Source organism: Belonocnema kinseyi, chromosome 4, assembly GCF_010883055.1.
Source record: "Belonocnema kinseyi isolate 2016_QV_RU_SX_M_011 chromosome 4, B_treatae_v1, whole genome shotgun sequence".
NCBI classification, from domain to species: Eukaryota; Metazoa; Arthropoda; class Insecta; order Hymenoptera; family Cynipidae; genus Belonocnema; species Belonocnema kinseyi.
In genome coordinates this window covers 10,239,576-10,255,055 of record NC_046660.1, presented here as the reverse complement: position 1 = coordinate 10,255,055, position 15,480 = coordinate 10,239,576, and the positions used below count along the sequence as shown (strand labels likewise).

Below are 15,480 nucleotides of genomic sequence, written 5' to 3'. Positions count from 1 at the left end.
CCCCCACCCAAGTTTTTGTCAAATGTCCACGTTTTGAGACCCCCTGAATCCGAAAAACAGACTACTTTTTTCAAAATTCTCTGTACGGTTATTCATAGTACTCAAAAAGTCGAACAATCTATCCTGATGAATATTTTCAACAAATTAAAAATTCCCAGAGTTACAGCATTTACAGAATATCAAAACACATACGAAAATTAACATTTTATGCTAAATAACGCGCGATATGAAAAAAAGTCAAGAGAAGAAAAATTTGGTTTTTGAATGCTCTACAAGATTATCATAACAACTTTTTGAGTTTTCTTGATAAATAAAAATTTTTTAATTTTGACAGCACACAAAATAATGAAAAATCCAAAAATTACATTTTTCGGCCAAACTGTGAAAAATACGGTAAAAGATAAATACACAAAAATTGTGCATTTGAAAAAGATCTACAAATTTGTTATCAACCACTTTTTAATAGGATGCGTAGTTTTGGCTTTAATCGAGAGCGCGCGCATAGGGCGCGCGACTGTTGGTTCTCGCGCTCGATAATATATTTATTTCGCGCTTCGCGCACGATCTTTCTGCACAGACTTTTTAAAACTAAAGGTGAAAGTATCGACAAGAGTAATTTGGTGATTGTGAATTCTCTTTTGTTAAAGCTCCTTCGGCTTTAACGAACACATTCTCATCACGTATCTAGTGCTTCGCACTCGAGTTTATCCCTGAAATTTTATATCATTCCCATAAATGTATATTATTATAATTCATATTATTATAATTCATTCATAAACTGAATTTGCTCATTTCCAAATGTTTTTTTATGATTTAAACTTTACACATACGGTCTACTGAGCAGCCTTACTCTTTTTTAACTTCTTAATTATATATATATATATATATTTTTTTTTTGAAAATGCATGATTATATTTAAAAATATTTGAAATACTGTGAAAATGTTGCATAAAATAATGTAACTTTTGGATTTTCCAGTATTTGTTGTGCTGTCAACATTTAATTTTTGATTTATGAAGAAAATTCAAAAAGTTGTTATGATAATCTTCTAGGGCATTTAGAAATCAAACTTTTTTTCTCTTGCCATTTTTTATATCGTCCGTTAACTGCCTTAAAAAGTTCATTTTCGTGTGTTTTTTGTTATTTTGTAAATGCTATAACTCTAATAATTTTTAATTTTATGAAAAAAGTCATCAGGATAAATTCTTCAACTTTTTCAATACTATAAACATCCGCATAGAAAATTTTTGAATTTCAAAAAAAAGTGGTCTAAGAAATATTAAAAATTTAGGGAGTCTCAAAACGTGGAAATTTTACAAAAACTGGGTGTCATGTGTCGAAAAATTTAATTTTTGTATTTTCAATGTTTTTTTTATGAATAAAACAAAAACTACGTGTATTATAAAAAGTGATTAATAACAAATTTGTAGATATTTTTTGGGTACACAATGTTTGTCTTTTTTTCCTATCTTGCAGAGTTTGACCGCAAAATGCAATTTTTGATTGTTCATTATTTTTTGTGCGGTCAAAAATTGAATTTTTCAAAAAAAAATCAAAAAGTTGATATGATAATCTTTTAGGGCTATTGAAAAGTAAAAATTTTCTTTTCAAGTATTATGAACAACTGTAAACCGAATTTTTTAATCATGAAAAAATGTGTACTCAAAAATTTTCAAAATGGGGTCACTTTTAGTATTTTTATCCAAAATGTCTGACTAACAAACTTGGCCCTTTAGCTTAGGACACTAAAAGAATGTACCAAAAGTCAATCTAATAGATTAATTTTTTTCAAAAGTTATCGTGCTCACAGACAGAGATGATGTAAAAATGATTTATAATTGTCATAAATAATTTTTAAATAGTTCTGTTTTTAGTTTTAATCATAAAAAATAGCATCAAAAACGTGAAAAGTTAAATTTTTTGAAACCCCACACACGAGACTAAAAAGAAATTAAAAGACAAAAGTTGTGATAAGAATGTGCCCATGCAGCGGGCACATTTTTTTTACTGTTAATGACGTTTTTCATTATTAAAGCCAAACCTACGCATCCTATCAAAAAGTGATTGATAACAAATTTGTAGATATTTTTTTAATACATAATTTTTGTGCATTCATCTTTTACCTATTTTGCACAGTTTGGCCGAAAAATGTAATTTTTGGATTTTTCATTATTTTGTATGCTGTCAAAATTTAAATTTTGGATTTTTCAAAAAAATTCAAAAAGTATAGACAAACAGACACAATCGTAAAAACATATTTTTTGGATTCAGGGGTCTCAAAACATGGACTTTTGAATCCGAAAAACATGTTTTTACGAATATGTCTATCTGTCTATCGTTATGTCTGCCTGTCTGTCTGTGAGCACGATAAATTTTGAAAAAAAAGTAATCTGATAGATTGGCTTTTATTACACTCTTTGAGTGTCCTAAGTTAAATGCCAAGTTTGTTAGTCAGACATTTTTGATAAAAATACTAAAAGTGAGCCCATTTTTAACATTTTTGAGTACACATTTTTTCATGATTCAAACATTTTGTGTATAGCTGTTCATAGTACTTAAAAAGAAAAATGTTACTTTTCGATAGCCCTACAACATTATCATATCATAAAAAAAATTCAATTTTTAGACACACGACACAAGCTAAGCCAAAATAAATAGATAATATTTTTTCACCGAAGGTAGAGCAAAAAAATTGATTGAAATGATTTTTTTACATTCTCATCAGAGAAGGTATTAGATATGTGTAAAATTTAAAAACTGTCGGTCTGTCTATATGTATTTATGCCTGTCTGTCAGCACGATAACTTTTGAAAAAATAATTCTATTAGATTGGCCTTTGGTACACTCTTTTGGTGTCCTAAACTAAAGGTCAAGTTCGTTCGCCAGCCATTTTGGATAAAAATTCAAAATGTGGGCACATTTTGAATATTTTTGAAACCACTTTCTCACAAATTCAAAAATTCTCTGTACGGTTATTCATAGTATTCAAAATTTCGAATAATTTATCCTAATGACTTTTTTCATAAAATTAAAAATTATTAGAGTTATAGCATTTACAAAATTCCAAAAAACACACGAGAATGATTCTTGATAAATCAAAAATTGAATTTTGACACCATAACAAATAGTGGAAAATCCAAAAGTTACATGTTTTCATGCAACATATTCACAGTATTTAAAAAATTTTCAAATATAATAATGCATTTTCAAAAAAAAATATATATATATATACATATATACACAGTTTAAAAGTTAAAAAAAGGTAAGGCTGCTCAGTAGACCGTATGTGTAAAGTTTAAATCATAAAGAAAATATTGGAAATGAGCAAATTCAGTTTATGTAAAAACGACAAAAGTTGTAATAAAACGTTTAATAACAAAATTTTTTAAAAGGAATGCGCATTTTTTTTAAACGGGACAATGAAACTTCATCTGTTTTAATACCAATGCAATTTACGAATTAGAATAATATACATTTATGGGAATGATATAAAATTTCAGAGATAAACTCGAGTGCAAAACACGAGATACGTGATGAGAATGTGTTCGTTAAAGCCGAAGGAGCTTTAACAAAAGAGAATTCACAATCACAAAATAACTCTTGTCGATACTTTCACCTTTAGTTTTAAAAAGTCTGTGCAGAAAGATCGTGCGCGAAGCGCGAGATAAATATATTATCGAGCGCGAGCGCAGCGAACCGCGCGCAATGAGAAGATTTTTTTATGAATGTATGACACTATTTACACTGTTTTTTATCTCTAACAAAAGTCTGAGAACTAAAAATGACAACTGAAATTTCTTGAAAAATTAAACTTAAATCATACCGATAACAGTAAAAATAAATAAAATCCAAACTCTATTCTCCATTTTCGGTAAGGGAGAATTACTGCACGGAAGACTATCAAATTTTGTGTTGTTAGTTGCGTTTTCTTCTACACTGTGCCAGTTTTGTAGGCGTATTCATTTTGCAGATGTAAATTTATGGAAATAACTTTTTACATAACTTGTATTTGGCGAATTGTTGACAATTGTGTAAATTTTATTTGTCTTGACACACGTTTCATTTACAATGAAAAAAAAGCTGTACAATAATTAACTTTTGATACATTGCGACTTATCTGAGGTCGAGGCAATGCTTTGAAAGTTAATTCTTTTTATCAATTCTATTTATAAATTCTATTTATAAATTCTATTTATGGCCAAACATGCTCTAAACATTCCAAATAAGAATGTTGTATTTTCGAGAAAAAAAATCAATTCATTCTTAACCAAATGATTGAATTTTTAAAACAGGAAGTTTAATTTTCTGCCAAAAGTGACGAATATTTAAATTTTAACAAAGAATATTAATTTTTAATCAAAAAGATGCATATTGAACAAAAAAACGATTAAATCTCTACTAAAAAAGACGAATTTTTAACTGAAAAAGATTTTTCAGTCAAGAAAAATATTTTTCTATTTTTCTACAAATAAATTTTCAACGAGCAAATATGGATTCTCAACAACAAAGGTTAATTTTTGACAAATATTTGAATTTTCAGTCCAAATAGAAGAATTTACAATAAAAGAGCTCTCAACCAAAGATGAAATTTCTACCAAAGGAGGTGAATTTCCAATAAAAAAAAGATTTCTTAATCCAGACAGAAATAAATGGTTGAGTTTTCTACAAAGAAGTTGAATTTTCAACGTGAAAATACGAATTACCAACGAAAAAACAAGTATTCAATGAAATAGGTGAATTTTTACCAACAGGTTTTAAAAAAATTGTTGAATCTTTAAGGAAATAATAAAATTGTCAACCAAATTATAAACCTTCTAACCAAAAAATATGAATTCTCAAAAGAAATTTTTTTTCCAGGACAATTTTTTATAGTACAGAGCCATTTAAATTTTTCGCTTTAACGAAAAAAATGAATTCTGAACTAAAATAGATCAATAATTATCAAACCCAAAATTTAAGAGTTAGAATTACAGATAAAAAAATAATTTTCAACCAAAAAGATGATTTTTAAAATAAATTGATGAAACATTTAATTGTGATAAATAATTACCTTTTCAGGAAAAAAAATTAACCAAAAAATGTAATTTCACAAAAAAAGGTAACACTTTTAAAGAAATTGATGAATTTTCAAGTAAAATTATGAATATTTAACTGAAATAGTAAAATTTGCAACCATATGATGAATTTTTAACCAAAAAAATTAATTTCTACCAAAAAAGAAGAATTTTTAGCAAAATACATACATTTTTCATCACACAGTTGTACTTTTAACCAATAAGATGAATTGTTAGCAAAACAAATCAATTTTCAGAGAAAAAAATGTACAACAACAAAATTAATTTCAGTTAATTTTGAAAAAAAGTTACACTTTTGAACAAAGTGATGAATTTGCAACTAAAATTATGTATCTTTAACTAGAATAGTAAAATTTTCAACCAAATGATAAATTTTCAACCGAAAAGAATAATTTCTACCATAAAATACGAATTTTCTAACAAAATACTTATATTTTTTAATTTTCTAACCAAAAAGATTCCTTTTTAGCAGAATACATGAATGTTGAACCAAATATTTGAATTCTCGAACGAATTTTTTTCCTAATAATTGAATTTTCAAGAAAAAAGTAGCATTTCAAAACAAAAAGATTCATTTTTTTTTTCAAAAAGAGAGAAATTTTGAAAATTTTGCCTTTTTCGCAAAAAAGTATTGAATTTTCAGCCCAAGAATATGAGTTTTCAACAAAAAAGTTTATTTCGAATAAATCAGTTGAATTTTTAACAAAATTTTTAAATTTTCAGTTTAAAAAATTCATGTTTTACCGAAAAAGAAACGAATTTTCAACGAAATAGATGAATTGTTAACTAAAAAAGATAAATTGTCAACCAAAAATTGAATAGTTAAATTTTCAGTTTAGAAAATTAATTTTCAACCAATGAGATTAATTTTCAACGAAAATGATGGAATATTCAATTGGAACAGTTCAATTTTGAGAGAAAGAAACTGTACAACAAAAAAATGATTTTCTAACTAGAATAATTGAATTTTCAGCGAAAAAGATCAATTTTTAATCAAGAAGATTAATTTCTGCCAAAAATATGAATTTTCAACTAAAAAAGATCATTTTTCAACCTGAAAATGAATAGTTAAATTTTCAATTAAAAAATTAATTGTTAACCCAAAAGATTAACTTTTAACTAAAATGAAAGAATAGTGACATTTTCAGTTAAAAAAAAAAAACTAAATTAAAAAAATGTCAACAAAACAGTTAAAAGTTTCAATTGAAATAATCAAATTTATAATAGTATAATTTAATTTTTATTTAATCAAAAAATATTTTAATTTTTAGTAAAAATCAATTGAAAAGAAATTACTTTTTAACATGAATTTAATTTTTACCAATGAAATTTTTCAAGCAAAAAGATGAATTTTCGACAAAAATGAACGAATTTTCATTAAAATACCTGGATTTTTTTTACTAAAAGCGATACATTTTCAACTATTAATAATATAGTGACAGTTAACTTTTCCGTTAAAAAAATTAATTAAAAAAAGAGAAAGATCTATGAAAGACTTTTCGATCAGAATAGAGAAAAAAAATTTTTTTAATGGCTGAATTTTCAATAAAAAATATACATTTACGACTAAAAAAAAAGTCAATTTTCAACCAAAAATAAAAAAATAGTTAAGCTTTCAGTTGAAAAAACGAATTTTCAACAAAACAGTTAAAGAGAGTAATTTAAAGCATTTTTGCAAATGAAGAACCATTCTTGTTCAATTTTCTATCGCCATTTTAAAAAAATTAAGCAGGCTTTCGAAAAAAACTCCCAGACTGAAAAACAAATTTGTATTAAAAATGAACTGTAATTTTAATTTAAACTATTATTCTTTAGTTTATAAATTATCAAATTTAAGTGAAAACTCGAGAAAAAAGGGAAATAGGCAAAAGAAATGCGTGTGATAAATAAATAGAAGTTTCGCTAATAATTTATAGACCAAAGAATAATATTTAAAATAAAAATGGAAGTAATTTTTTTTATACTTTAAAGTTTAAAAAAACTTCAAGTTTATTAAAAAGGATTAATGAGTTCTGAAATAATTTTCAAACGAAAACAGAACTTTATTTTGCACATACCTCGATCCTATTTTTACAATTTCTTTATACATATACCTTTTAGACGCACATATCACAGGCAAATCTGTTTACAAAATCGAAGCACTTTGATTTTCAGTCACAGAATAAAACTGTTTCATTCTTTTTTCTTCTTCTACACAATAAATTTGCCTTTGTAGTTCTCGTTATTAATTTTTTGATTCCGTAATAAATAATTAAATGTCTTCTTCGATTAAATGAGTGCAAGACACGTGATAGTAAAAAAATTGCCATTCATTTCAAAAATATAACTGTAGGGTGACCTCTAGTAGATATTTTTTATTTCCTAATTTAGGTATCTTCACTTTCCTCATAAAATCTCGCATACAAAATAACAGTCAATAGACATAATTAAATATTTTTCAATTTCACATCTAAAAAATAATTTAAATATATACGTATATAAAAAGAAAATTTAATCCTACTGGCCTCTTTTTTTTTCTAAACATTTTGAGCTTTCGACAAATCAGCTCTGCCCTTCGGTCACCCTGTCTATACGATAATATTATTCTATTAAATAGATTATAATTTACCTTTTCACATTTTTTTTAGTATCGAGTATTGTGGTGTTTATTTGCAGAGGAATTGAGAATAATTCTTCCCACGGAGGTTGGAGCGAGCTGACGACAGACTCTGCTGCACCAATTGAAACAAAATCTATAATCCAATTTTCTTCTACGCCGGCCATCTCGTCCGAGAAGCTCAAATTTAGGGACGCAGTTCCACTTTCGGCATTGCTTTCGATTTCTAGGTCCTTTAATTTAAAATTATTACTTACTTTCATTAAATTTAATTCAGAACGGTGAATTAAAAAAAATTCCGGTTTCTCGCTCACAGAAACCGAAAACTGGGCTTACAATCTTTCGAATTTCAAAATAAATTCTTTCAAATGAAATAAATGTGGGTATTAGATTAAATTCAATTTGAAGAGCTTCAAATTTTGAAGACTTTAAGTACAAATAATGCATTTTCAGCCCAATAGGCGAATTTTAAAAAAAATTATCTAAATTTTCAAACAAAAAAGATGAATTTTGAACGAGTTCTCAACGAAAAATTTAATGGTTGCTATTTCAAATAATAAATACAATTCTTAAATCAAAAAGATGATTTTTCTACAAAAAAAAATGAATTACAAAGAAAAGTTCGTTTACAACATAACAGTTGAATTTTCAACTAAAAAAATCCATTTTTAACCAAATATGTGAATTTTGAAACAAATAGTTAAATATTTAACACAAAAATGTATTTTTAAGGAAGTATTTCAAATTTAAACTAAAACAGATGAATTCTCAATAAAAAATACAATAGTAAATTTTAAAACTAAGAAATATGAATTTTCAATTTCAATCAAATGTTAACTTTTCAAGCCTAAAAGAAAACGGTTTTTTGTGAAAAAAGTATTTGAAATTTAATTTATTTTTTGACGAAAAATGTAATAGTTGATAAATCAACCAAAAGAGATTTGAATTTTCATTCAAACAGATTAATTTTAAACTAACAGTTGCATTATTAACAAAAAAAAATTATATTTTTACAGTAAAAAAAAATATATATTTTTTAACCGAAAAAATTTTTCAGTAAAGTAAGAATAGAAAATGTTGATTTTTCTAAAAATAAATTTTCAATGAGAAAATATGAAATACAAACGAAAATAAATCAATTTTCAAATAAAATCGTTGAATTCAATAAAAAATGACGAATTTCCAACAAAATCGTTTATACTTAACCGAAACTGATTAATTTTCAACAAATTTCTCATTTTTAACCAAACAGTTGCATTTTTAACTAGGAAACATGATATTTCGACAACAAAATAATTTTCTACCGAAAAGGATTTTTCAGTTAGCATAGTAAATTTTTTACAATTAAATTTTAACGAGAAAATATGGATTTTCAAACAAAAAGTTTATTTGTGACCAGTTATTTCAATTTTCAGCCCAAAAATACAATTCTTAAAAGAAAATATATGAATTTTCAACTAAAAAAGCTAAACTGTCAAACAAAAATTGAAAATTTTATTTTTTAATTAATAAAATTAATGTTCAAACAAAAAGATGAATTTTTAACTCAAATAATGGAATATCCAATTGGAATAAGTACGTTTTCAAGATAAAACAAAAATTCAATCAAAAACAGTAATTTTCAATAACAAAAACAGTTACACTTTTGAACAAAGTGATAAATTTTCAACAAAGAGTATTAATCTTTACTGATATAGTAAAATTTTTAACCAAATGATGCATTTTTAACCGAGAAAATTAATTTCTACCAAAAAAAGACGATTTTTTAAACAAAATACATACATTTTTCACCAAATAGTTACATTTTTAATCAAGAAAGTACTTCAATTTTCAGTTAAAAAAATTAACGTTTAACCAAAAAACAAAAACACATTTTTAACAAAATATATGAATTGTCAACTAAAAAAGATAAATTGTCTACCAAAAATTGAATAGTTAAATTTTCAGTTTAAAAAATTAATTTTCAACCAAAGAGATGAATTTTGAGAGAAAAAAATTTCAACAAAAATGATAAATCTTTAAGTTTAATAATTGAATTTTCAGCTAAATAGATTAATTTTTAATCAAGAAGATTAGTTTCTTCCAAAAAATATGAATTTGGGGGTGCAGTTCCACTTACGGCATTGCTTTCGAGTTCTAGGTCCTTTAATTTAAAATTATTACTTTCATCAATTTTAATTCTGTACTGCGAATTCGGAAAATATTAGGTTTGTCGCTCACTAAAACCAAAAACTGGGCCTACAATGTTTCAATTTTCGGAATAAATTCCTTTAAATGAAATAAATGTGAGTATTAGATTAAGTTTAATTTGAAAAGCTACAAATTTCTAACACTTTAAGTAAAAATATTGCATTTTCAACCCAATAGGCGAATTTTTAAAGAAATTATCAAAATTTTTAACCAAAAAGATAAATTTTGAACCACCAAGTTTAATTTTCTACGAAAAAAGATCAATTTTCAACTAAAAAAGATGAGTTTTTAACGAAAAATGTAATGGTTACTATTTTAAACAATAAATACGATTTTCAACAAAAAGATCCCAAAAGACCAAAAAGACGATTTTTCTACCAAAAAAATGGAATTTGAAAAAAAAGTTCATTTGCAACATAATAAGATTAACTTTATATCAAATTATTCAACTTGCATGCCAACAAGATAAATTTTCAACAAAAGAGTTGAATTTTCAACTAAGAAAATTAATTTTTAACCAAAAATGGATTAGTTACGCTTACAGTGAAAAAAATTAATTCTTAACCAAAAAAAATTGTGCAACTACAATGAAAAAACAAATTTTAAACAAAACAGTTCAATTTTCAACCAAGAAGATGAATTCTCAATGAAAAATACAATAGTTAAATTTTAAACTAAAAAATATGAATTTTCAATTTCAATCAAACTGTTGAATTTTCAAGCCAAAAAGAAAACGGTTTTTATGAAAAATAAGAGTTAAATTGTCCACTAAAAAAAAAAAAACTTTCCACAAAATATTTGATATTTCATTATTTTTAATTCCTCGACGAAAAATGTAATAGTTATTGCTTAAAGAGGTAAATTTGCAATTCGAAAATATGAGATACAAACGAAAATAGATGAATTTTCAAATAAAATCATTGAGGTCAATAAAAAATGACGAATTTCCAACAAAATAGTTTAAACTTAACCGAAACAGATTAATTTTCAACGAAAGAGTTGAATTTTCAACAGATTCACTCATTTTTAACCGAAAAGGTGCATATTTTAAACAAAAACGATGATATTTCTATAAAGAAAGACGAATTTTCATCTGAAAAAGATTTTGCAACCAACAAAGAAAAGAAACTTTTGATTGTTCTGCGAAACGATTAAAATTTCAACGATAAAAACAAAACAAAAAGATTAATCTTCGACCAAACAGTTGCATTTTTTTTACTAGAAAACATGATATTTCTACAACAAAAAAATAATTTTCTACCCAAAAGGATTTTTCAGTTAGCAAAATAAATTTTCTAGTTTTCTACAAATAAATTTGTAACGAGAAAATATGGATTTTCAAACAAAAACTTTATTTGTGACCAGGTGTTTCCATTTTCAGTCCAGCAATACAATTTTTTTAAACAAAATATATGGATTTTCAACTAAAAAAGATAAATTGTTAACCAAAAATTGAACAGTTGAATTTTTAGTTGAGAAAATTAATGATCAACCAAAAAGATGAATTTTCAACTAAAATAATGGAATATTCAATTGGAATAAATGCATTTTCAAAAGAAAAAGAATTCAACCAAAAACAGTAATTTTCAACAACAACAAAAGTTACACTTTCAAAGAAAGTGATAAATTTTTAACCGAGAAAATTAATTCCTACCAAAAAAGAAGAATTTTTAGCAAAATACATACATTTTTCATCACATAGTTAAATTTTTAACCAAAAAGATGAATTTTTAATAAAAAAAGATGAATTTTCAACAAAGAAGATCAATTTTCTACCATAAAAGATTAATTTTAGGCAAAATTTATGATAGCTGAACCAAAAATTTGAATTCTTAAACGAATTTTCAACCTAATTATTAAATTTTCAAGAAAAAAATTAGCATTTATAACCAAATATGTTAATTTTGTTTCAAATGAGACGAATTTTTAAGAAAACATCATTTTTTAACCAAATAGTTAAATTTTCAATCAGTTATTTAATTTTTTTTCACGAGATTTTTAAATTTTTAAGCAAGAGACGAATTTTGAAAAATTCGTCTTTTTTTAACAAAACTGATGAATTTTCAGCCCAAGAATATAAATTTTCCACAAAAAATTTCATTGTAAACATATCAGTTGAATTTTCAACAAAATATTACAATTTTCAGTTAAAAAAATTAATGTTCAACCAAAAAAGAAACAAGTTTTTTACCAAACAAATGAATTATCAACTAAAAATTGAATAGTAAATTTTCAGTGTAAAAAATAATTTTCAAACAAAGAGATAAATTTTCAACTAAAATGATGACTCTTCGAATAAAAAGAAAATAATTTTTAAGAAAATTGTATAATTGTTTACACACAATATTAATTTTTAACCAAAAAGACACATTTTCCATTAAAAATTTATACTTGAATTAATAATATTTGAATAAGATTAAAAAAATAATTTTTTAACAAAATAGTTGAATCGTTAACCAAGACAGATTTTCAGTCATAAATAAATATAAATTTTTAACAAAAACGATAATATTAAAATTAATAAATGAAATTTCTACCACAACGATAAACTTTCAATTAAAATGATGAATTTCCCACCAAACAATGAATTTTTTTACCAAGCAGTTCAATTTTTAATTTTAATGAAGAATTTAATAGTGGCATTTTTAACCAAAAAGATAACTTATAAATGAAAAATCTTCGAAGAAAAAATATTAAAATTTTCAACAAAAAACAGTTGAATTGAATAAAAAAAACCAACAAAATGGTTGAGGAGTCAACAAAGAGAGATTTTCAAACCGAATATATAAATTTTTAACAGAAGAGTAACTTTCAACTAAGTAGATGAATTTTCTACAAAAAAAACAAGTGAATTTTCAACTAATGAAGATGAAATTTCAAGAAAAAAGTTAATTTTAACACAATTAAATGAATTTTCTACCAAAATAGTCAAAAATATAAACCAAAAAGATGAAGTTTCAATAAAACAGTTGAATTTTTAGTTAATTAGTTTAGTTGGACCACAAAAAAAACTATTTTTCAATCAAATAGTTGAATTTTCAATCGAATGGGTAAATAAAAAAAGGTGAATCCTCAACGAACAACGTGATATTTGAATTAAAATATTTAATATTTAATAATATATAATATGACAGTATTTAATATTTCTAACAAAAAAAGGGTAATTTCCAACTAAATAGTTGGATTTTCATCAAAACGATGAACTTTTAACTGAAATGATGAATGTTCAACAAAAAAATTAATTTTTAACAAAGCAGTCAATTTTTAACTTCAATGAAGAATTTAATAGTTTAATTTTGAACCAAACATATGAATCTTAAATGAAAAATCTTTGACGATAAAATATAAAAATTTGTAATAAAAAACAAATGAATTGAACCAAGAAAAACTTTAACAAAATAGTTCAATGCTTAATTAAGAAAGACTTTTTAACGAAAAATATAAATTTTCAACCAAAGAGTTGTATTTTTAAGCAAAATGATGATATTTCTATTCAATCAAATTAAATTTCAAACCAAAAAGATGAAAGTAAATGAATCTTTAACTTTAAATAAAAATTAGTAAAATTCAAAACAAAATAAGAGCGAATTCTCAACAAAATATTTGAATCCTTAATTAAAGACGATCGTTTTTTAACAAAAAAAATTGAAATATTACATTTTCAGTTGACAAAAATGATTAAAAGCCACTAAAAGAATGAATTTCCAACAAAATAGTTGAATTTTCAACTAAAGACACGAATCTTCATTAAAAAGGAAATTTTAATAGAGTAGTACAGCTGTCAACCAAACTGCTATATTTTCAATTAAAAAGGATTTTAATTTTAACTAAAGAACAGATGAATTTAACCAAATAAGACGATTTTTTAAAATAATAGTTGAATCTTCAACCAAAAAAAGATTAATTTTAAACCAAACAGTTGCATTTTAAACTGAAATGATGACATTTCTATTCAAATTAATTTTCAAACCAAAAAGACGAAAGTTAAAGAATTTTTAACTGTAAATAAAAATTAGTAAAATTCAAAACAAAATAAGAGCGAATTCTCAACAAAATATTTGAATCCTTAATTAAAGACGATCGTTTTTCAACAAAAAAAAAATTGAAATATTACATTTTCAGTTGAAAAAAATGATTAAAAGCCACTAAAAGAATGAATTTCCAACAAAATAGTTGAATTTTCAACTAAAGACACGAATCTTCATTAAAAAAGAAAATTTTAATAAAGTAGTACAGCTGTCAACCAAACTGTTGTATTTTCAATTAAAAAGTATTTTAATTTCAACTGAAGGACAGATGGATTTAACAAAATAAGACGATTTTTTAAAATAATAGTTGAATCTTCAACCAAAAAAAGATTAATTTTCAGTCAAACAGTTGCATTTTTAACAAAAGAAGATGAAATTTCAATAAAAAATTTAATTTTCAACCTACTTAGTTGAATTTTCTATAAAAAAAAGGTGAAATTTCAAATAAAATGATGATTCTTAAACAAAAAATGAATTCTGATAAAGCAGTTAAAAACTTCAAATCTTAAAATGCATTTTGAAATTCTTGAAATTTAAAATATAAGCTTGAAAATACAAATCTAGAGTGGAAAATTATTGAAGTAAAAGATCGGTGTATTACGCATTACAAACTGAATAATATCATAATAAAAAAAAAAGATACAAATTCAAGTTGTTATTTAAAAAATGGTTAAAATCGAACTAGAACTTACCACGGCTATTAGATTACTCAGAGCCTGTTCCACTGCGATGGAGGGCGTCTTTTTAGTATCCGGAAGTAGCCACTGCAAATTATCCTCGAGGATAATCAAAGCAGAAGATGTCGTAACGAGTCCAGAAATATTCAACTTTGTTGAGCCACTTTCCGATTTTACTGTCGCCGATGAAAACATCGCAAGCAATCTGACTGGATCACCTGTCCGATGATTTTTCGAACTTGACAGGACACTTTTTATCGAAAAATTGCAGTGGTCCGGCACTGTGAATTCGACTTCGCAACTGCCAGGCAAATGAAGTTCTGTAAAAAGGGGCGACATTTTCTTGAGGGAATTGAGGTAAAACGATGAGGATCGACTCGATTTTTTTTGAAAAGGGAAGCTTTACCAGTCAGATAAAATAGGAAACTCGAGGTCCTTTGAAAATCTTGAAGAATGCACAACAGAGTGCAGTCCTGGAGTTCTTCTCCAGCTTTCTTTGGCATTTCTAATTGCACCAAAAGACCTTGTTTGAAAGGCAGTGGAGCGAATGAACGTAATCTGTCCATTGTCCAACTGGCTTCCTTTCGCAACCAACGTTGTGGATCTTCTCTAGAGAGAGAAGATTCAAATTCAAATTAAAAATTTTCACAACTACAATTTACAATTACTCTTATTTCCAGAAATCCCCTGTTGCAAGTAAAAATTATGTTTTTATTTACAAAATTTTTTTATTAAAATTCCGAAATATATTACTCTCTTCTTTAAAAAATTTTGGAAGAAAGAGGTTTCAAATCCTGCCAATTGTTTATTTTAACCAAAAAAAAAAATTTAATTAACACACATTCTGATTAATAACACGGAATTTTCAGTATCTGACGAATTCTGACTTGGAAGGGGATTTTGTTGTTTTTGTA

The 15,480-nt window shown here is 25.1% G+C and overlaps 1 protein-coding gene across 1 annotated transcript in view; it reads right to left on the bottom strand.

Annotated features, from left to right (window-relative positions):
• Positions 1 to 15,480, bottom strand: part of LOC117170745 (serine/threonine-protein kinase 11-interacting protein) — a 98,680-nt gene that overhangs the window by 13,055 nt on the left and 70,145 nt on the right. Inside the window, exons 16-18 of the mRNA XM_033357776.1 lie at positions 14,973 to 15,175; positions 14,582 to 14,886; positions 7,684 to 7,904 (exon numbers count right to left, since the gene is read on the bottom strand). Of these exons, the coding sequence (XP_033213667.1) occupies positions 7,684 to 7,904; positions 14,582 to 14,886; positions 14,973 to 15,175 (729 nt within the window). The remainder of the gene's footprint in view (positions 1 to 7,683; positions 7,905 to 14,581; positions 14,887 to 14,972; positions 15,176 to 15,480) is intronic.